The 21796-nt window shown below is 38.9% G+C and overlaps 1 protein-coding gene across 1 annotated transcript in view; it reads right to left on the bottom strand.

Annotated features, from left to right (window-relative positions):
- The window catches only part of MUC2 (mucin 2, oligomeric mucus/gel-forming), a 73251-nt gene that overhangs the window by 9646 nt on the left and 41809 nt on the right, over nucleotides 1-21796 (bottom strand). Inside the window, exons 31-44 of the mRNA XM_032212759.1 lie at nucleotides 18354-20821; nucleotides 16046-16226; nucleotides 14774-15021; nucleotides 11335-11518; nucleotides 10740-10932; nucleotides 9894-10072; nucleotides 8754-8823; nucleotides 7803-7903; nucleotides 7568-7599; nucleotides 6633-6813; nucleotides 5618-5722; nucleotides 4446-4486; nucleotides 2247-2369; nucleotides 548-646 (exon numbers count right to left, since the gene is read on the bottom strand). Of these exons, the coding sequence (XP_032068650.1) occupies nucleotides 548-646; nucleotides 2247-2369; nucleotides 4446-4486; nucleotides 5618-5722; nucleotides 6633-6813; nucleotides 7568-7599; nucleotides 7803-7903; nucleotides 8754-8823; nucleotides 9894-10072; nucleotides 10740-10932; nucleotides 11335-11518; nucleotides 14774-15021; nucleotides 16046-16226; nucleotides 18354-20821 (4205 nt within the window). The remainder of the gene's footprint in view (nucleotides 1-547; nucleotides 647-2246; nucleotides 2370-4445; nucleotides 4487-5617; nucleotides 5723-6632; nucleotides 6814-7567; nucleotides 7600-7802; nucleotides 7904-8753; nucleotides 8824-9893; nucleotides 10073-10739; nucleotides 10933-11334; nucleotides 11519-14773; nucleotides 15022-16045; nucleotides 16227-18353; nucleotides 20822-21796) is intronic.

Here is a 21796-nt window from a genome sequence, read left to right as displayed (position 1 = left end):
GGCGGCCTGCACTGGTTGCCGGTTGTTTTCCGGGTGCGATTCAAGGTGTTAATTATGATCTTTAAAGTGCTCCATGGCTAAGGCCCAGGATACTTGCGAGACCACCTACTGCCACCGGTAGCCTCCCACCATCCAGTATGATCCCACAGAGTTGGTCTCCTCAGGGTGCTGTCGGCCAGGCAGTGTCAGCTGTGGGAGCGCCTTCCCTTTGGAATGAGCTGCCCCCAGAGCTTCGCATAATCCCTGATCTCTGGTCCTTCTGCCGCACCCTAAAAAGTTGGCTTTTCCAGCAAGCTGGCCTGGCCTGAATAAAATAAATTATTAATTTTAATTGTTAATTTTAATTTAATTTCTAAATCTCATTGTCAATGTCTATTGGGTTTTTTGGATATTCTATTTAATCTTTCTTTTAAATTTTGTAATATGTGTTTTTATGTTGTATGCTGCCCTGAGTTCTTTGGGAGAAGGGTGGCATATAATCCAATAAACCTAAACCTAACTTAAACCATTACCACCTGAAGATAATTATAAAAATAAATAAACTTACTCTTAAGATGACAATGTCATTTTCTATTGTTCTTATAACACAACTTGTCTGCACGCATGTTGGACAGCATTCACCAGGGTGTGGAATAGGAGTATAGCCCTACAGAGAAAGATATACACAATTGTGATGTTCAAATAGGACTTTAAAATGATTTAATAAAACCAAGTATTCCTATTCAAATTCCAGACAGCCATTGGAGCCTTTCTTCAGTGCTCTGTTCTGAGGTAGGCAATCTGGTCCTTCCAGATGGAGCTGTTATATCTAACTAGCATGATCCATTAATGCCAACTGGTTGTTCAATTGCTTTGCTGTGCCTTCAAGACTGGCAGAAATAGAGTAGGTCAAGCTACCTCCAGCCTAGAGAGCAGATAGTGACTTATTTTCTCAATATCTTTGCCTAAGACTATCATAAAAGGCAGAGATTCTGGACTAATTAAGGAAGATCAACTGGTTTTCTGAGATCAGAAGACATCTCCTACCTGGGTAGATTTTTCCCACAAAGGGTAGAATTTTTAACGAATTTGTTGTCCATGAATAGCATGGCACATGTGATTCTTACCAGCAAGGGAGCCTCTCTGGTGCTTTTCTGTAGGATGTGGTGTCTGTTTTTTGCATCTGGGCCAAAGAGGCCCAGGCTTATCTTTGATGCTGTAGCCTTGGAAGTGAGCCTTGAAGTCATTAGGTTAATATGAAGCTCTGGTGGTTTCAACAAGATCTATAATCTTGGTTGGGTAGGGCAGCCTATGAAAGAGCAGCCAGCAAGATGGGTATGGAATGACACAACATTTTTGTTCCAGGGCAGTGAAAGGCAAGCTCCTATTAGACACACTTCTGCTTTGCCCCAAATTCCCTATACATGTGGCTGGGCATTGAGACTAAAGGGATTGGGTTCCTGGCAAAGCAGATTGAGGTCCTTGACACTGCTTGTTATGACAGGGAGATTCTACTAGGACAAGCTCTAGTTCAGTTCTTAAGTGAAAGAAGTCACAAAGAAGGCACAGTGTCTCTGAGCCAGTCTGTCCCCAAATGTACTCATTGTCACACATTATTATTAGAACCAGCTATTGCTTAATTTGAAATCCTAATTCTAGATATTTGGGGTTGCAATTCCTGTAATTCCAGGTGATCACAGTAATATGATTGATGAGATTGTCATACAACTTCTACTTGCCTTCCTTCCTCCATTCAACCACTTTACTACCAAGATTTCTACTTCCTCCTTTGGGACCTATCAATAATGTTCAATTCTCTTTTTTTGAACTGTTTGGCTTTCTTTTTCCACATTGGGTTTCTTCCTTCCTTAATGATATTTTGTTCTTTATGGTTGACCCAAGATACTTTGCCTTCTAAAGGCAAAGGATGAAAATCTCTCTATTCTAGTTGCATACATAAACTGATTGTTTTGGGAGGGAAATCTTGCTTGAATATTGGCTGCAGAATGACAGCTTTCAGTCCATCTGGGGACAATGTGCTAGCTTAGATGGGAAGACATCTATTCTGCTATATCTTCAGTGCTGTTCTCAGCTGAGCACGTCCACTGTCAGAAATGGCTACTTCATTCTATCTAACAGTGAAGCTTGTCCTCAAGCTTGGGAATGTCACGAATTAGGTTACAGGGAATTGTTCTTCCACAATCCTGCTTGTCCTCTTGTTTTTCCCACATATTACTTTGTCTGCTTATATAAGTGGAACTACTTACCTCCTGGCACTTCACGTTGCATGGGATAACATTACACTCTATGATATTCAGAAGAGTGGTGCTGTTCTGTTTATTTGTGCATTTACACTTTTCGCACTTGCTTCCTAAGACTTCTGAACCAGGCTGGAACAAAACAGGGGGATTCATTCATTAGCAAAGAATAAGGTGAAGCAGATCTGATGTAGTATCTTTGTTACAAAATTATTGAAACTCTGATATGAGAAAGGCCACTGGGGATTAGAGAATTTGCTGCGATTTTGGAATGTATTACATGGATTCTTAAGCCTCCAACCCTTTATTTCAATTCTTGCTATTTGAAATAAATTTGTCTACTTTACTATTCCCTTGTAATGGTGTTTGAGAATGACCTTCAGGATGGGAAAAGTGATATTGCCTAAGAAATGATCAGACAAGAGAGGCAAGAGCCCCTAGTGGCTTAACAGTCAGAGAAAGAAATTTAGTTAATTGGATGATCAAAAATTCAGCTAGTAGCTTGTACTTCAGATTTGCATAAGTCTGTTAACGTAGCCTTACAATAAAGAAGAATTAGCTCATCTAATCATGTTTCCTATGGTTTACCCAGAAGGCTGTTATCCCTTTACTATTAATCCATTTATGCTTTTGCCTCTTTTTATTTTGTTTCATACTGCCTGTTTAGGTAAGAATTGAGGATTCAATTGAACATCTTTGAAGGCTTCTCAATCCCATTCTCATGACTGTCCTCCCACTTCCCATCACAAATAGGTCATGACGGCACTACAGCCCTATCCTCCGCTTCATTTCTACAACTTCCTAATGGGGCTTATATATGTCCTTTTGCTAACCCAGCTCTTCATTAGTCTTCCCCATTTTTGGTCAGTTGCACTACCCAGCATGGTTGAAAACATTGTTCTGATCAGCCATTTGAGTCTGCAGAATTCTATGTTTCACTTTAAAGCATACTGTGCTTCCTAGCCTCAGAAGAGCTTTGTCAATCAATGTTTGCCTTGGAGATAAGAGTTTCTCATTTCTTCTCCACCCTCCATCTCAAAGCCAGAGATGGTTTGGTTCAGCTTACTGCTAAACTAGCAAACAGTTATAGATAGAGAATAGAATTCAAACCAGAACTATTTATTTTGGGAATCATAAACGATAAACATAACAAGGGGGTAATCTACTTAATAATACATATTATTACAGCAGCAAGAATGGTCTTTGCCCAAAACAGGGATAACAGGAAAATTCCACAAGAAGAGGAAGTAATTAGGAAAATTCTGGTTGTGCTAAAATGGGTAAACTGATGTGGGAATTGAAGAACAAAGACGAATCAGAATATTATAAGATCTGGGGTAAATTTTATCAATGGTTGGAACAAAAAAGGAAATATCCCAAATAAGCAATGACTAAGATTTATAGAATGGAGATTAGAATGATGTATGAAATTGTACCAGTGAAAATATATAAGATAAGAACAAAGCAACATGGATGGAAATACAATATCTTTATATTTGTAAATACTGAATAGACCAATTGTAAATAGGCATGGTGGTTATAATATTTAATTTTATATTTTAGTATGTATGGCAAAGACATTGCCAGGACAGTTACATTGTCCAATGTTTTAATGTGTGTTTAATAAAAAAAAACTTTTAAAAAAACCTAGCAAGCAGAATATAATTGAAAACAACACTGCACAACTACAACTTCTCCCAACTGGCCAACACAATACTCCAGCATATTCTGTTGAGGGGACTTTTCCAGTTTGTGGGCCACAGACTCACAAGTCTTGGTCTAGACAGAAACAAGTCCTGCTGTGCTCAATGGGGCCTATTTGCTTAAAAACATGCATAGAGTTTTCTACAGTATCAATTTCAATAAAATTTATTCCTAAGTAGATATGTACTGTGTGTGTCCTGAAAGACCTCAGTGCAAAAACAGGATAAGTGAGTTGGTTCTAAAAGCAGATTAACTGACTATGTGCTGGAATCCTGGTTATCCCAGAATGCCTTGGGCATCTTACCTGAGGTCAGTCTTCTACAACTCTTTCCTTGGTTTTGCTATTTTCCGTGATGTGATGCTCACTAACTTTCAGTTATAACTCATTCTTGTTATTTACCTTTACAAACAAGCCTTCTGGAGTTGCAACTTTGATAAAAGGTAGGCTATGAGTTTGATTAATTTTTTTTTTAAATCCCTCTTAAGAAGAAAGGAAAAATTTACCTTGTATTCGTTACCATCCTTCACACACACTTCTTTAGGATCTAGAGAAAATGATTGTTTAAAAATATTTGTCAGTACTTTATGCTCTTTGCTTAAAAGTAGCCGTACATTATTGTTGATATACTTTCTCTACTATGTAATGTTAAGTAAAGTAACAACACATTTTCTCATCTTTTCACCCCAATTATGGCATTTACTGAGGCCTGCTGACGATATCATTATTTATTTGTTTGTTTATTTATTCTGTACTGTGCAGTACCTTATGGATGTAGAATCTATGGTTATCCAAACAGTTTGTTTTAAAACCACTAGCGATCTCAACATGGCCAGGGGTGGGAGATTTGGGGAGTTAGAGTTAGAGTTTTATTGATTTGTATGCCGCCCACTCCTGAAGGACTCCGGGTGGCTTACAATAAAACAAGGGAGGGGGGATAATACACAAACAACATATTAAAATATACAACAGTCACAATTTCCGAGGGGCTGGATATTTCGAGAGCCCCCTGGCCTGCTGGAGCAGCCAGGACTTAACAGCTTTGCGGAAGGCCGGGAGGGTAGTAAGGGTCCGGATCTCCACGGGGAGATCGTTCCAGAGGGCTGGAGCTGCAACAGAGAAGGCTCTCCCCCGGTGAGTCGCCAGCCAACTTGGCTGGCAGATGGAATCCGGAGGAGACCTAACCTGTGTGATCTAATCGGTCTATGGGAGGTGATCGGCAGGAGGCAATTTGGGGAGATATAAGTGAACCAAGGTCTTCATTCCTAATTATCACCTCCATAGAATGTGCTACTGAAGTTCACACAAACTCAAAGTGGATAGGTATTATTATGTATTAATATTATGTATTGTTCAAATTAATACATAAAAACAAGGATGTATAAATCAGGTATATTACAGATGGCAAGAAAAAAGGCAAATTTATAGGTATAGTAGGATTTTTAAAAAAATAATCTGTGAGCAGGATATTATGTAGTTCATTGCAAGATACCTGTTCTCTAAATTTGATTTGCTTTCAACTGATAAATGTTAGGTGATAAAATAAATATTTTGTGGAGACAATTTTGATTGATAATAACTGGACATAATTCTAACGTAACCCATTTAGGATCAAAGTCTCAAACTGAATTTTCCAAAGCCGTATTCATCCTTCCGAAGTTAGTTAAAAAAGACTTACTGCATTGATAAGAAGGACAACATTGTTCTTCAGTGGTGTTAGCAACAGCTATGAATCCTGGATCACACTGAGGAGGTTTGGTTGTACATTGAGTGGTGTTGCACACTACAACGGAGAAAGGAAAAATTCAACTTCCACATTGGCAAATTATCCTTTGTCTTCTAAGTATAATCTATTGCAGAATAAAGCAGCTGTATCTTGGGAAGTCTTTAAGTTAGAGACTCTACTACAGATTGAAAAAACTTTAATGAGAAAATCTTATTGTTAGCTTACTTTGTTATGTATGTATGTATGTATGTATGTATGTATGTATGTATGTATGTATGTATATAATGGCTTCACAGTACTCCAAAAGAAATGGAAGGTGACCTGTCCCCATTCTCCACATCCTACTTTTTCATTCAGACAGATTGGCCATATTTCAAGAAAAAGAAAAACAGTCTCCAACAATAGAAAATACAGTCACTTAAATGAAGTAAGATGTTTCAAATTACTGTACAGAATTTCACTGAGAACCCTCTAGTAAAGGGGAAAATCCAATATTAGAAATTACGTTTGGTTCTGACATTTCCCCCTATAAATAAATACCTGGGCAATGGCTAGTGCTTTATAAATGAGTTGGACCACAAATGCACCTCACTTGAAATACAATTATATTTTCTACACTGACAAATTCTAGCCTGGTTGCCCAAGAGAGATGACATTAAGAAATAAATGGTGGCCATTGTGGCATAATGGTTAGAATACAGTACTGCAGGCTAACTCACTGCTCACTCCAGGAGTTTGAATCTGAGTGGCTCAGGATTGGCTCAGTCTTCCATCTTTCTACGGTCAGTAAAATGAGGCCCCAGATTATTGGGAGTAATATGCTGACTCTATAAACTACTTAGAGAGGGCTGTAAAGCACTATGAAGCGTATATAAGTCTAAGTGCTATTGCTATTGCTAAATGTATAGAATAAAGGTCACACAGTATCACTATGATTGACCTTTGCTACACACATGGACATACTCACCACACACGATGTCTGAACAGCATTTGTCATCAGGATTAATTTGGGTGATCTTATGATATCCTTCTCCTTCACACTGTAGTTCACGATCTGGTACTGGACACTTGAGGGGTTCACAGATAATGCCACTTCCACCTTCCAGGCAAATACAGTCTTTGCAGTCAAACTGAAAGGTCTCCCCATACTGTCAATGAGAAAGAGTAACTGGTTAATAGCGTAAGAACCTACAGAATATCAAGCAGCATTAACATGATCCCACCTACATGCACCATTGAAGGACTATCATAAATGTTACAGGAATTTCTAGGAATTAACAGAAGGGATTACTCAACTCATTGGGTAGGGGCATTGGGAGGTAAAAAACTAAAAATGGCAGCTCCATTCCCTTGACAGAATCTCAGAACCTTTTTATACATGATGCACATAAAAAGGGCTGGAGTTTTGATATTATTATTTATTTACTAAATTTAGATGCCACCTATCTCACTACCCAAGGTGACTTTGGGCAACGTATAAATTGCATACAATTGCCACCACCATCTTGAGTTTAGTAATCTAATAATCTGTTGACTCATTGAAATTCCTGTAAGATTTATAATAAACCTTAATATACGTATTATTACCCTAGCTGTCATCATCAATAGATTTTGTTTGTTTGTTTGATTGTTTCAAAGTCTTGGCACTCATATAATACTGGCGACTTTCATATAGGACAATGACTTTCTGCTAAGCAAAAGTCTGTGCATCCCAGATCAAGCTATCCTCCTCAAATTCTTCATCACATACAGTAGCTTTATTAGCATGGATAAGTCTGCAAGTATAATGTAAAATAAAGCTGATGGGGAAAAAAGTCAGAATTCTATCATAAAGCAAACCTATTCCAGAAAATATAGAGTTCATTGTCAAACTCATGCATAAGAAACAGACATGTTGCTTACCTCTCTGGGAATATTGTCTGGTCCAACACATCCTAAAAACAAAGATATTTCTGTTAATGCTAAGATAATTTCTATTATTTAAATTGCATTAATAAGAACAGTAGAGATGTAATTTATGATTGCCACTGAGAAATAAGTCCATTGAGTTCAATGAGTTTTACTCCCAGATGCAAGCATATATTGGAGTACATCCTACATATGTTTGAGAAAAAGAAGAGTCAGAACCCAAACTTACCACACGTTTGCACACATACATCCATAGCACTGTCATAAAGTTTTGTCCCATTAGGACAGAAGCACCCTTCCATTTGTTGTGTCTGGCTTTGTCCTGTTAAGCTACAACAGAATGGGGTAAAAGAATCAACAATTATTTACATATCTAACAAAAACTTACAGCTTTAATTAAAGATCCTTACATATGGAAGGACAAGTGTAGTATCTGTCAAGTGTTGCTTCCCAGAATCATAGGACAACTCAGAGGGCAGGAAGGAATATGTTTCTTATACTAAATGACTTATACTGTCATATTACCTACTAAGACTGTATTACTATTATTCTTCTCTTCCTTCCTAGTACCTATCTCTTCCCACTTATGACCATAACCATGTTGCTTGTGACTTTAAAATTTATATTGTTTCATTTGTTTCCTAGTATAAGTTGATTGCTTATTAGTAACCTATGACTATCATTAAGTGTTGTGTCTTATCATTCTTGATTAATGTATTTTATTTTTCTTTTCTTTATGTACACTGAGAGCATATACATCAAAGACAAATTCCTTTTGTGTCCAATCACATTTGGCCAATAAAGAATTCTATTTTACTCTACTCTACTCTGCTCTGCTCTGCTCTGCTCTGCTCTGCTCTGCTCTACTCAACTCAACTCAACTCTACTCTACTCTATTCTAAATGTCTGCCCCAATAAATGTGTAAATTGTAGGGTATGCATTCATAAATTATATATTTCAGTTTTCTAAGCCAGATCCAGAATTTTAAGAGTTTTCATTTAGTTATTTATCACATTTATATGGCTGCTCATCTCACTCAAAAACTGAGTTCTGGATTTCTTCTAACAGGATAGGAACCCTGCTATCTAAGATGACACACAGGCATATGCTATTAAACAACACTGCAAAAATAATCACATTTAAATAATTCTGAGTCTGGAATGTCAGAAAATGAATTACCTTGATTTGCAAGTTTCTTCTACAGCAGGACCACATGCTTCGTACACTTTATGGGATGGACAGTTAATGGCTGGAAAAAAAAAATTAAAAAGGAGGGAGGATACAGATGAAGATGATACAATGGATGAATGATAACACTTTCCAAAATAAAGTGTAGCAAAATTTAGCCGATTTTACATTCTTTGGGACTACCTTTGGATACCACATTTGGGGAATAATGTAATTTTCATGCTTGTGCTATGAAGATCAATCCAAGATTCATTCATGAGCTAGGAGATAAGATTAAGCTAAGGAGGGAGACACACTTTGTTAGCCCTTAGAAGCAGGAGAAGGGAGGAGATGGTAGAAATAGATTAATTGGCCTATACGTCTTCCTTTCTGGACCTCTTCCACCCCTCTCTCTTTTTTATATACATTTTTAATTAAATGTTTTAAGGAGAACTAAAAAACTAACATAAACTGATATAGAATGAAGATAACAAAGAAAGAGAGAAAGAAAAATGAAGAGAAAGGGTACAAAGAAATAGAAAGAAGCTTCTGATTTCCTTTGCAAATATGATTACAAAGTTATCTTCTGCTCTATGATTACAGAAAAAGCTCACTTTTTTTCTACTATCCAATTTGTTTTACACCTTTTCTTCTCTTGATGGGATGAGCATTTCACATAGGACATTACCTCTGATGTATGAAGTGATCTAATTTCTCCTGCATAGGCTCCCCGCATATTAGGAGAATGAGTAATTGAGTATATTGGGAAGAACACAGGAGATGCTAGCAAAAGAGAAGAGAAATGGAAGGGGACCTGTCCCCATTCTCCACATCCCACTTTTTCATTCAGACAGATTGGACATGTTTCAAGAAAAAAAAGAATAGTCTCCAACAATAGAAAATACAGTCACCAAAGTGATGTAAGATATTTCAAATTACTGTACACAATTTCACTGATGTTCTCCCACTAAAGTGTGATATGTTGTTTGGAAAGGCACGTCCTGTAGTTGTTTATTCAGTTGAATTGAATTGAATTTATTGCACTTATATGCTGCCCTTTTCCCCGAAGGGGACTCAGGGCGGCTCACAATCCAAGTCAGGGAAGGGGATACAGATAAGTTCCAGACAAATTTTGGAAATGGAGACACTTACGACATGCGTTGTTGGTATGTCCTCTCCAGTCAATGCAAACCCCCTGATCTGTGCAGGTTGCTGCATAAATTTGAAGACTTGCACATTCTATGAATTGGTTGGGCGCTCTGCAGCTATCAAATACGCAGGCATCGTAGTAGCTTTTAACATCAACAATGGGATGGCATTTCTCAAATAAACTGGATAAATATATAAATATATAATAAATATGAAGTCATGGATGCTAAAGAAACATTTCTTCAAGGTAAATGTTCATCTTCCAGATACCTTACATAAATATAGTGAACATTCTACTAAGCTAGCAGGGAAAATAATGTAAGCTTTTATGGCCAGATATAAACCCTATCCAGTTTGAGTTATAAAATTTTGGACAACTTGGAATGTAGCAAAGAGTTACAATTTTCTGTATCACCTTGCTGATCCAACACTTCCCAAATGAACCTCTACTGATAACTATAACTGATCAGCTGACCATTATATGTCTGACAAAAAGCTCTAAATGTTCCACACCATGACACTATGGTTGGGTGGTATCAATTTAAGAGAGAAAATATTGTTTTTATTTCAGGACAGATAATGACAAGATCATTTCATGAATGAGTTGAGGGTGTGATGAAAGCAATGCTACTAGATCTAACTGTAAATTTATTAAAGAGAGAGATGGGGGGGGGGAGATAGGCAGACAAGTCAATGGTCCCAGAATGACAAATATAGGCACACTATGAGTTTCTAAAATAAAATTGCTCATCAGAGTAGGCTATTGGAGAAAAATCAAATCATAAGTGTATGGTATGGTTTAAAATCAGGAAAAAAATCAAATGTGAAAGCAATGTTCAGACTATTTACCTTCCTTTTAGAAGCTCACATAACTCAGATGGTTTGCAGTCAGGATTAATTATAGGTGGGGATGGGGGCATATGTTGACAATGTGGCTTTTCTGGATCAGAAATAATCCAATCATCTGCCATTATTTCACAAGAAGGTATAACAGTCCCATTCCTTAACATACAGTCATCTTCGATAACGTTGTTGCATTTTCCTAAATTGGAGTGACAAAGGAACCACACAAAAATTCATACTTACACTTCCATCATACTATTAGATGAAGAATAATTTGCTATCTAAATTTGTAATAACAGTAATATGCAAAAGTCAGCAATAACCTTTACACTGAAGGGGGTAACCATACAAAATCACACAGCTGAATACCAAAAGCTTTTGTACTTTCCCTATGCATGCTTGCATTTTATATATGTCAACAATCCTCAGTGTTGCAAAAAAATAATGACATGCAAATTATTATTACATAATTTATAAATGTTAGAATTGGCCATTTGGATGTTAAGTTATGTCAGAATGTCTAGCTCATATGTTCCAGATAGTTTTGCAATCATTTACTTTACAATGTTCATTTTACAAACATAAGGATAGTCATTCTTACCACATTGTCCCTGGGTATTGTTGGCAAAAATCTGAAAGGGCATCCGGATTGTGAAAGCCATGCCACTGTATGTTACATTAATCTTCAATCTAGTTAGTTGTACCACATAGTTTAGACCAGCCTTGTGAATATTCAGGCTATATTTTTCATAAGGTAAACCCACTGCCACATTATTCACAGTCACCTAATATTCAAGAAGCCAGAAAAAAATATAATTAATTAGGAACTGTGGTTAGAATGAAATAACACCCCCCCCCCCAAATACATATGTTTTAATTATGCTATACCTAAGAAAATTTTATATATATGCTGGCTCTGGAAGCACTCAAAACATGGTTTTGTCAACTAGCCTGGGGATCCCATAATATAACTGAGCCTACTAAATACATGATAATTGACTGAATGTGCAAAATAAAAATATACCAGGGGTGACATCCAGCAGTTTCTGACAGGATCTGGACCACCAGTAGCAGAAATTTTGAGTAGTTTGGAGAACCGGCATATACCACTTCCGGCTGGCCCCAGATTGGGGTGGGAATGGAGATTTTGCAATACCTTTCTCACAGGAGTAGGGAGGGAATGGGGATTTTGCAATATCTTTTCCCTGCCACGCCCATCAAGCACAGAACTGGTAGTATTTTTTTTTTAATTTCACCATTAAAATATACATGCTACATTTGTTGTCTAAAGCTACCATCCCAGCCTGAGGTAGACTAGTGGTTCAGTTTCAATTATTATTTCAACAAATTCATGTCACAATTTGAGTAAAGATCTTAGGAGTTACAGGGAGATCTGCTGGATGCAAGGTATGAATCCAACTGTATGCCAGAAATTTCCCAGCTTGAATCCATGAAATGGGAGAAACCTGATTTATAAATTCACTCTTTCTGGGGCAGATGGACTGGCTATCAGGTCAAATTAGGATTTTTGTCAGCAGAGATTGGGAGGGAGCTCAATGTGCTTTTTAAAACTGAATGATAGAATTAGGGTGGGGGGAAGTGTATTTGCTTTGCCTGAAACAGGTATAAAATTCTCAACACTGAGTGAACGATTGGAGTGAGTTTGCACTAAAGGTGTATTAAGATATGGACTGTGAATGGCTTGTAACTGTGATTACTAAGGCCATGCTTTCTTTTGAGAAACTAAAGCTGGGGCAGAGGAAGGGGGTTTAAAAAAAGAAAAATGCTGCTTTGAAATGGGAGGCCTTGGTTTAGCTAAAGACATCTTTATTCCATTGAAAAATAAGGGATTGTAGTTTTGGTTATTAGTAGGCCACAATTTAAAACTGATTTTATTCTTTCTGAAAATAATGAAATCTTGGTAACAGCAACATCATAACAACATAATAATATAGTAATAGTGGTAGTTTTATTTTTAATGTGGCTATAACTAAGAACAGTATAAAACAATAAAATACTGCATCAGAATTAAAATAGGCCACACAATCTAATTTAAGATCATATGTTAAACGCATAACCTCAGTAACTTGAATGGCCCACATGCTTTGATGCAATCATTGAAATCTATATCTAAATATCTGCAGGAGGAACAAATGCTTAAACCAGCTTCACAAAGGCCCATTGAAAGATAAATTTTCAGCAACATTTCCAATTTTGATAGATCAGACTTCAAGCAAATTCCTGCTTGAAACTGATTTTGGAGGATTGGCACTAGATGTAATAGGTTTTTCCTATCTGTGATTGAGTATTTTGCTACAAAGAGATGCTAGCTGGCCATAACTCAATAAAATGATTATGTCAAATATAAATGTACTGCAAGCAGATTTTCCTTACATCCAGATCAGGGGTGAGTTGCTGCCAGTTTTACGCACTACACGCGTGTGCGCTATTCAATGAAAATCGTTCTTTGTGCATGCGCAGAACAATTTACAGTGAACTGCGCATGTGCAGTCACTAAAATCCAAAATAGCATGGCCCAGCGGCAGTGAGGAAACCGATTCAGGAGTGTGGCCGGCCTGGGTCTCTACCGGTTCTGTGACTCAGGCCTGAATTCCACTACCAGTTCGGCCGAACTGTGAGCAACCCATCTCTGAGCCAGATGTGTCTCTGTGCAAGGCTTACTGAGATAACACTAGCAACTTAAAATGGTACCATGGACCATAGCTAACATTAGGCCAATTGATCCCATATGACAGAGATGTCAAACTGGCGGCCTGCGAGCCGGATGCACCACATGCAGGCCACCCCCACCCGAGCTCCCCAAAGGCAAAAAAAATCACAATACATCACATGACATGATCAAGTTTGACACCCATGCCATATGACATGACTAATACTAGGTCAAGGCTCAAAAGCTGGTTTTACTATTTATTATTTGTGAAAATAATAGGCCGTGGCTAATTTGAGGTCATATTCCACAAGTTTGTTCTATTCTTTCTGGGAATAGGGGAGCCATAAGTTTACTTTATTTGTAAAAGTGGAGGAGAACAGAACAACTTCTTTTACTTGGGAAATAAGTCATTTCAGAAAGGAAGCCAATAGAATATTGCCAGCAAGCTAAGTTAGTATTGCACTGAGACTTGTAATTGGACATCAAGTACCTTCCCATAAAGATCTATAATTGCCAAACTTAAAGAAAGGACAGCTAGTGTGTCAGCCAAGGAGATAAACAATGGACTTACATACTATTAAAACTTGGTTTGGGTGCCGTGGGAATTGCATCTACCTAAGGAGTCATACTTGCCTGCACAAGTCATTCAATCTTTGGGTTTCTAGCTTGGGGCTGATTTAAATTTCAAGACTGTGCAAACCTTATGATCAGGCCCAAAAGCTTAACAAAAAACTTTTCTCAAATGTGCCTGAGTGAGTGGATGGTTATTATCTCAAAATGGGATAATTGCTATTGGGTGCTGCTAATCCATTTTGCTTATTTATTAAGTTTTGAATCCATTTTTTTTAAAGTTGAAGAAGGGCATTGCATAGGTTCTTTGCTACACATTAAACATTTTGGAAGTTCGTTCTTTCCTCCTTTCCACATCCCTCCTCTCTCTGCTTTAAATGAAAATACATTTCAAAATTCTATTGTAGTGAAATCCATGAAGCCACTTGGTAGACATTCTCTGAATAATGCTGGCAAGTAAGAATTTAGTGAAAGGAACAAGAAAAAGCCATGGAGTTGCCTGAAAGAAATAGGAGAGAAAAGCCATTCTTCTTGAAGAATGAGAACAATGTGGCTGCTTTCAACCACCTTCCCTCCTTCCAAACTATGGACATGGCTACCTGACGAAAAATAACACAGATGTTCCACCATATAGATATTGTAGAATGTCAATCTACCCAAGAGTATATGATCACTATTAACATTAGAGTTTGCAGGGTTGGTAGAGTAACTTCTCAGCTGAACCTAGGTAAATAAAGATTTGCTAGTCATAACTATTATTTACAATTTTGTACTGAAATGTAAGCCATTCTACACCTACCTCTACTTTCATAGGAATCAGTTTGACCGTTTTGAGTTGCACTTCCTGGGACTCGTGCTTTATGGTGAGAGTACGGGTACAAGAGACAGATTCCGCTGGATCACAATGGTAGTTATCGATGTACATTCCAAAGTTGTGGATGGTTTGAACAATCTCTTCCACTAGGACATAGGTACAATTACCTTGGTAACTGTAGGCGAGGCCATCAAATGTCTTATAATGTGGGTCTCCCCAGCCAGTGCAATAGCCTTCAGAAAGACAATAGAGTTGATTATTTGCTGGGAACTCCTATAAGTAACTAAAAGAAATGGCAAGGGTTCCTAATAGATTTTGAGAATAAATTAGTCTAGGAATCTAGAAAAAGTTGTCAGGAAACCTGTTATTGGAATTAAACATTATCATTCTCATTTACAGAGATGAGCACAAATGGGATATTGAAATTGTCTGACAAATTTGGGAGCCAAAAACCTCTGAGTGGACAATTATTTGAAATTTCTCCAGAAGAAAGAGAAATTCTCACATTGCTTCTCAAGTACAGAATTATCCCCAAGGAGGGACAGAAGCATTTCAATGGGGGGAAAAACACACTGGAAACTGTTATTTCCTTCCTTCTACTTTTTAAGCAAGTGCTTGGTAATAAGAATATGATGGGGGGAAAGTATTTTGATTTATTTGAATTGGTTAGATTTTCTAATCTAAGGTTTCATTAGGTTACGTTCATTTATTTATTTATTTACATATCTGCATGTATTCTTTTAATATTATTAAAAGAATACATGCAGATATGTAAATAAATACAGATAAATTTATCTGCATCTGTTCTTTAAAAGACTGTTATTTGTTTCATTCATTAAGTTCATTTATTTATTTATTTATTTATTTACATATCTGCATGTATTCCTTTAATACATCCAGATATGTAAATAAAATGCATTTTCATCACACCATCTCTTGAAACTGATCCCTGAATCTCTTCACTCCATGTTCAATTTATAGGAATTAGCAGCTCTTTCAGGTAATACAGTATGTGCAATACAACACCAGTCTAATAGCTTGAAGCAGAGATGGGTTCCTACCGGTTCGCACCAGTTCAGTAGAACCGGTTCGTCAAATCTACCGAACCGGTTAGAAGAGGTTCCACCAGTGGACCCGGAAAGGAGGCCACACCTACAGAAGAGGTTCCCAAAAAATTTGAAACCCACCACTGGCTTGAAGAGCTCCCTTGAGCTTCAAGAGAACATCAAAATTGTTTATACAAATATATGTACTCACAGTCACATTCCCAGTGCGAGCAACATCCATCTTTATCCAATACTTCTATAGGAGCAAGGTTATTGGCACACGTGGGCTTAGTATGATTTTTGCACTTAATAGGGCGCCTCTCCCATATGTTATCCGTAACACACACTAACTCGGTGCAATTACATATCCCCCCACTTTCTCCTGGCGGAACCTGAGACAACAGAGAAAAAAATGTATCACAACACTTTATAATCGTGACCAAACATGCAATATATGAATGGCTTAGAAGAACTAACTTAACAGAAAAACAGAGTTGCAAGGGATTTTGGAGATCTTCTAGTCCATCCCCCTCCTAAATAAAATAAATCCACTAAAAAATATAATAACTTCTAGCTGTGTTGAATTAAAATCTCCAAGATTCTCATCCAGTAAACCCAAAATTTGATAATCTAAATCCCCCTGCTCAAGCAGAAAACCCTGTACCATTTCAGATAAATGGTTGTCCAATTTCTTCTTAAAAACCTCCAGTGTTGGAGCACCCACAACTTCTGGAGGCAAGCCATTTCACTTATTATCCTTATTCCCACTCAACACCTGCCTATGCTGTTGTCAATTAAAATAATGCCATTGGATTGAAAATTATCTTCTATTGTATCACATACCAAAGCTATGCACTAGTACTGCGGTGTCAAACTCAAAGCCCAGGTGCCAGATCCGTCCATCGGCGTGCTTAGACCTGGCCCGCGGGGCCACTCTGGAAACAGCAAAGGACTGGTCTGTGGTGCCTCTGCCAGTGAAAACAGAGCTTGCAAGGGCCGCGTGCAGCCCTCCTGAGCTCTGTTTTTGCTGGCACACCGTATCAGCCAAAACCGGAGTTCGTGAGCCCATTTTTGGTGGCAGAGCACTTGGGCCTCCACAGACGCCCCCGACACGAGTGATGTTGAGCTGGTCATGCCCAACCTTGCCACGCCCACCCTTGCCCCCTGAGATCAAACACAACCCTGATGTGATCCTCAATGAAATTGAGTTTGACACCCCGGCACTAGTATGTAGAATTTGTTTTAATGTGTTCTGGTTTTACAACCCCAGATACGATGGCTTTGCGGGTGACATTAGTTAAGATTTAACTATGCTTAAACGGAGATTATGTAGGACATTAAAATCAGCCCATATGATAAAAGCATTTTTCCCGTTTTGGTTAATGTAAGACTCAATCAAGGAAAATAACTCGGTCCTCTCCAATTTGAGGGAAGGAATGCACATCAGATGCTGGGCTAGGAGTGAAGAAACCCAGCATGGAAGTTGAATCTCCAGAGACTGGATGTCTCTGGAGATTCTCAGCTAATTAGGTCATGGTTGAAAGAAGGATCAAAGAGGGCATCTACAATAAAATTGAACAGCTCCCCCACAACAGAGGGGGATGGATATCTATCTTTTGTTTACAACACAGTTCTTTCAGCAGCTCCAAGAAGGTTCCACACCCATTTGCAGTATTCAGGTGACACCCCACTCTCCAGGGCACAGATCTATCTCCAAGTGTCCTCAATGACTCTCAGAAAGAGTGCTAACAATTAGATGATTACCAGGAATATGGATCCTTTGATCCTCCATCATTTAGTCACTGAAGAAACTTCTAGGATGAGAAGCGAAATATCTTCAGTGGAAAACAAAGTCTGGTTGCCTTATGTTCCTTTGGACCAAATTCACTGAATGATTTGGGACCAGCTGCATTTTCTCAGTGCAATCTCTCAGTAAGAAGAAAAAAAATCAGGAGACACTGCTAGGTATGTCACCTTGAACCACCTCCCACTATATCCCACCTCCTAAATAAAATAGTGGGATTTAAATCCACTAAAAAATATAATAACTTCTAGCTGTGTTGGATTAAAATCTCCAAGATTCTCATCCAGTAAACCCAAAATTTGATAATCTAAATGAAATCTAATCCCAGTGACATCCAGCATAGCTTTAGCTACATTTTTCCAATATACACAATAAAATGGACCTAAGTCATCATATGTTTATGTTTGTATCATCATAATTAATTTTGTACATCTCACCTTATACAATATATTTCTATATATTGGAGGAGGAGCCAGTATCAGTAAAAATTCATGTACAAAATTAATTCTGACTTGTCCAGGAATTTTGAAAACATAATTTTCTAAGGCACATTTTGGAGATAATTTTCTCTTTCAAATAACTGTTCTACAAATTCTTTATGCATCCAAAGATATTTAGCAAGCATAGATGACATCTGAGCATGGCAGACATAAACATGCTCCAAGTTCCATGAATAATTTTAAATATGTAAATAAATAGAATAAGAATTACTAACATGCTTATCTCCGACTATACAGGATTTTAGTGTACTCGATCCCGGCGTTGTACTTGTAGGTGTTTCTATGAATGGCGTAGTTGAGACGCTGGTGGGAGTAGGCGTTGCAGTGGGAGTAAATGGAGTGGTGGTAATTGTGGTAGTAGTGCTTTCAATAGTGGTGGTAGGAGTAGGTGTTGGAGTAGGAGTTGGAGTGGTGGTAATTGTGGTAGTAGTGCTTTCAGTTGTGGTGGTAGGAGTAGGTGTTGGAGTGGGAGTAGGAGTGGTGGTAATTGTGGTAGTAGTGCTTTCAATAGTGGTGGTAGGAGTAGGAGTTGGAGTGGTGGTAATTGTGGTAGTAGTGCTTTCAATAGTGGTGGTAGGAGTAGGAGTTGGAGTGGGAGTAGGAGTAGTGGTAATTGTGGTAGTAGTGCTTTCAATAGTGGTGGTAGGAGTAGGTGTTGGAGTGGGAGTAGGAGTAGTGGTAATTGTAGTAGTAGTGCTTTCAATAGTGGTGGTAGGAGTAGGAGTTGGAGTGGTGGTAATTGTGGTAGTAGTGCTTTCAGTTGTGGTGGTAGGAGTAGGCGTTGGAGTGGTGGTAATTGTGGTAGTAGTGCTTTCAGTAGTGGTGGTAGGAGTAGGTGTTGGAGTGGGAGTAGGAGTAGTGGTAATTGTTGTAGTAGTGCTTTCAATAGTGGTGGTAGGAGTAGGTGTTGGAGTGGGAGTTGGGGTGGGGGTTATTGTGGTAGTAGTGCTTTCAATAGTCGTGGTAGGAGTAGGTGTTGGAGTGGTGGTAATTGTGGTAGTAGTGCTTTCAGTTGTGGTGGTAGGAGTAGGCGTTGGAGTGGGAGTAGGAGTGGTGGTAATTGTAGTAGTAGTGCTTTCAGTTGTGGTGGTAGGAGTAGGCGTTGGAGTGGGAGTAGGAGTGGTGGTAATTGTGGTAGTAGTGCTTTCAGGAGTGGTGGTAGGAGTAGGTGTTGGAGTGGGAGTAGGAGTAGTGGTAATTGTTGTAGTAGTGCTTTCAATAGTGGTGGTAGGAGTAGGTGTTGGAGTGGTGGTAATTGTGGTAGTAGTGCTTTCAGTTGTGGTGGTAGGAGTAGGCGTTGGAGTGGGAGTAGGAGTGGTGGTAATTGTGGTAGTAGTGCTTTCAGTTGTGGTGGTAGGAGTAGGTGTTGGAGTGGGAGTAGGAGTGGTGGTAATTGTGGTAGTAGTGCTTTCAGGAGTGGTGGTAGGAGTAGGTGTTGGAGTGGGAGTAGGAGTAGTGGTAATTGTTGTAGTAGTGCTTTCAATAGTGGTGGTAGGAGTAGGTGTTGGAGTGGTGGTAATTGTGGTAGTAGTGCTTTCAGTTGTGGTGGTAGGAGTAGGCGGAGTGGGAGTAGGAGTGGTGGTAATTGTGGTAGTAGTGCTTTCAGGAGTGGTGGTAGGAGTAGGTGTTGGAGTGGGAGTAGGAGTAGTGGTAATTGTTGTAGTAGTGCTTTCCATAGTGGTGGTAGGAGTAGGCGTTGGAGTGGTGGTAATTGTGGTAGTAGTGCTTTCAGTTGTGGAGGTGATGGTAGGAGTGGGAGTGGGGGTAGGAGTGGTGGTAATTGTGGTAGTAGTGCTTTCAGGAGTGGTGGTAGTAGGTGTTGGAGTGGGAGTAGGAGTAGTGGTAATTGTTGTAGTAGTGCTTTCAATAGTGGTGGTAGGAGTAGGTGTTGGAGTGGGAGTAGGAGTAGTGGTAATTGTAGTAGTAGTGCTTTCAATAGTGGTGGTAGGAGTAGGCGTTGGAGTGGTGGTAATTGTGGTAGTAGTGCTTTCAGTTGTGGTGGTAGGAGTAGGCGTTGGAGTGGGAGTAGGAGTGGTGGTAATTGTGGTAGTAGTGCTTTCCATAGTGGTGGTAGGAGTAGGCGTTGGAGTGGTGGTAATTGTGGTAGTAGTGCTTTCAGTTGTGGTGGTAGGAGTAGGTGTTGGAGTGGGAGTGGGAGTGGTAGTAATTGTGGTAGTAGTGCTTTCAGTTGTGGAGGTGATGGTAGGAGTGGGAGTGGGTGTAGGAGTGGTGGTAATTGTGGTAGTAGTGCTTTCCGTAGTAGATGTGGAGGTGGGAGTAGGTGTTGGAGTGGGTGTAGGCGTTGGAGTGGTCGTAGATGGAGTGGTGGTAATTGTAGTAGTAGAGCTTGTGGGAGTAGTGGGAAAGCAGACCGGACAGCAGACGTTGATTTCGTAATCGAGACAGGCTGCTTCAGGAATTATAGGTCCCGGAACCTGGTCTTTGTTTTTGCAAATCAGCCCAATGGAAACATCACACGTCACTTTCTGCTGCAAGTCCTCGAAAGACGCGCCCGGAAACTTCTTTGCTCGGCATGATATGTTTACTGGGTTGTCACAGATCTCTACGTGGTGCAGTTTGATGTTTTCGTAAGTTTCATTGTCTCCTTTATCAGGACCCCTACCTGGGACACTCACAGAAATCCATTTATCCATCCACTTACAATCTTGGCTTACACAAGGTGCTGTAAGGAAAGAGTGACAGACACAGGAAGAATTCCTATTCTGAGAACAATACTAGAACAATAGTTCAAGCTGTGATATGCTGTTATAAAATAACAAAAGTTAGAATTAGCCGAATGTTTGTATTTGGATCAGGATTTCTTTCTTTGCTCGTTTAATGTATTTGCTTGTGAATATCCTTTAGGGCAGTGATGAGTAACCAAGGTCCTTTTACAACTTGTGGACTTCAACTCCCAGAATTCCTGAGCCAGCTGGCTCAGGAATTCTGGGATTTGAAGTCCACAAGTTATAAAAGGGTGATGGTTCCCCACCCCTGCTTTTGGACTACAACACCTGACCTTTAAAAACTGAGGCAATGCTTTGCTGCCCTTGATGGCTCGCTGGTTTGCTGGAGCTCACACCTAATTAATCTTAGCATTATTAATTGTCTTGAATGTGGAACTGTATTGTTCATGCTTGTTTTTCTATTCTGCTCCTCTAATCTGTTTTTTTTCTTTTTGTAATAGAAATTTCTCCACATCCAAACCCAGTTTTGATCTACTGCATTCCCTTTCAATGAGGATTACAACCCACAAAAAATATCTGCAAATCCAGAATTGTAGTAGTATATCAACCCAAAGGACAGCGTAATTGACAGGAATTCATTTAAGTCCATTTACATGTACCATTTCTCAAGCCCCTCACTCTGTAGGATAAATTATACTTGTCCTCCCAATTCACAGCCATTGTTTTTTGTTTGTCGTTGTTTACAACAAACTAATTGGTTGCTTGTTTACGTAACCACTGCAAAAAAACTTGGTGTTATTGGGAGGTAAAAAGGAAAGAGTAATGTATAATGTTCATGTGGAGTAACACTTTTATATTCTTTAGTGTAGATGTATTGGTGGAAGTGGAATCGGAGGAAGACTAAAATGTTGATGGTACAATTAGCAGTTAGAATGGGAAAAGGTTGCTATATAAAAGTTGAAGATGTGTTT

This window comes from Thamnophis elegans, chromosome 1, assembly GCF_009769535.1.
Source record: "Thamnophis elegans isolate rThaEle1 chromosome 1, rThaEle1.pri, whole genome shotgun sequence".
Lineage (NCBI taxonomy): Eukaryota > Metazoa > Chordata > Lepidosauria > Squamata > Colubridae > Thamnophis > Thamnophis elegans.
The sequence above is the reverse complement of the archived record's forward strand: the minus strand, read 5'-3'. Positions and strand labels throughout refer to the sequence as shown.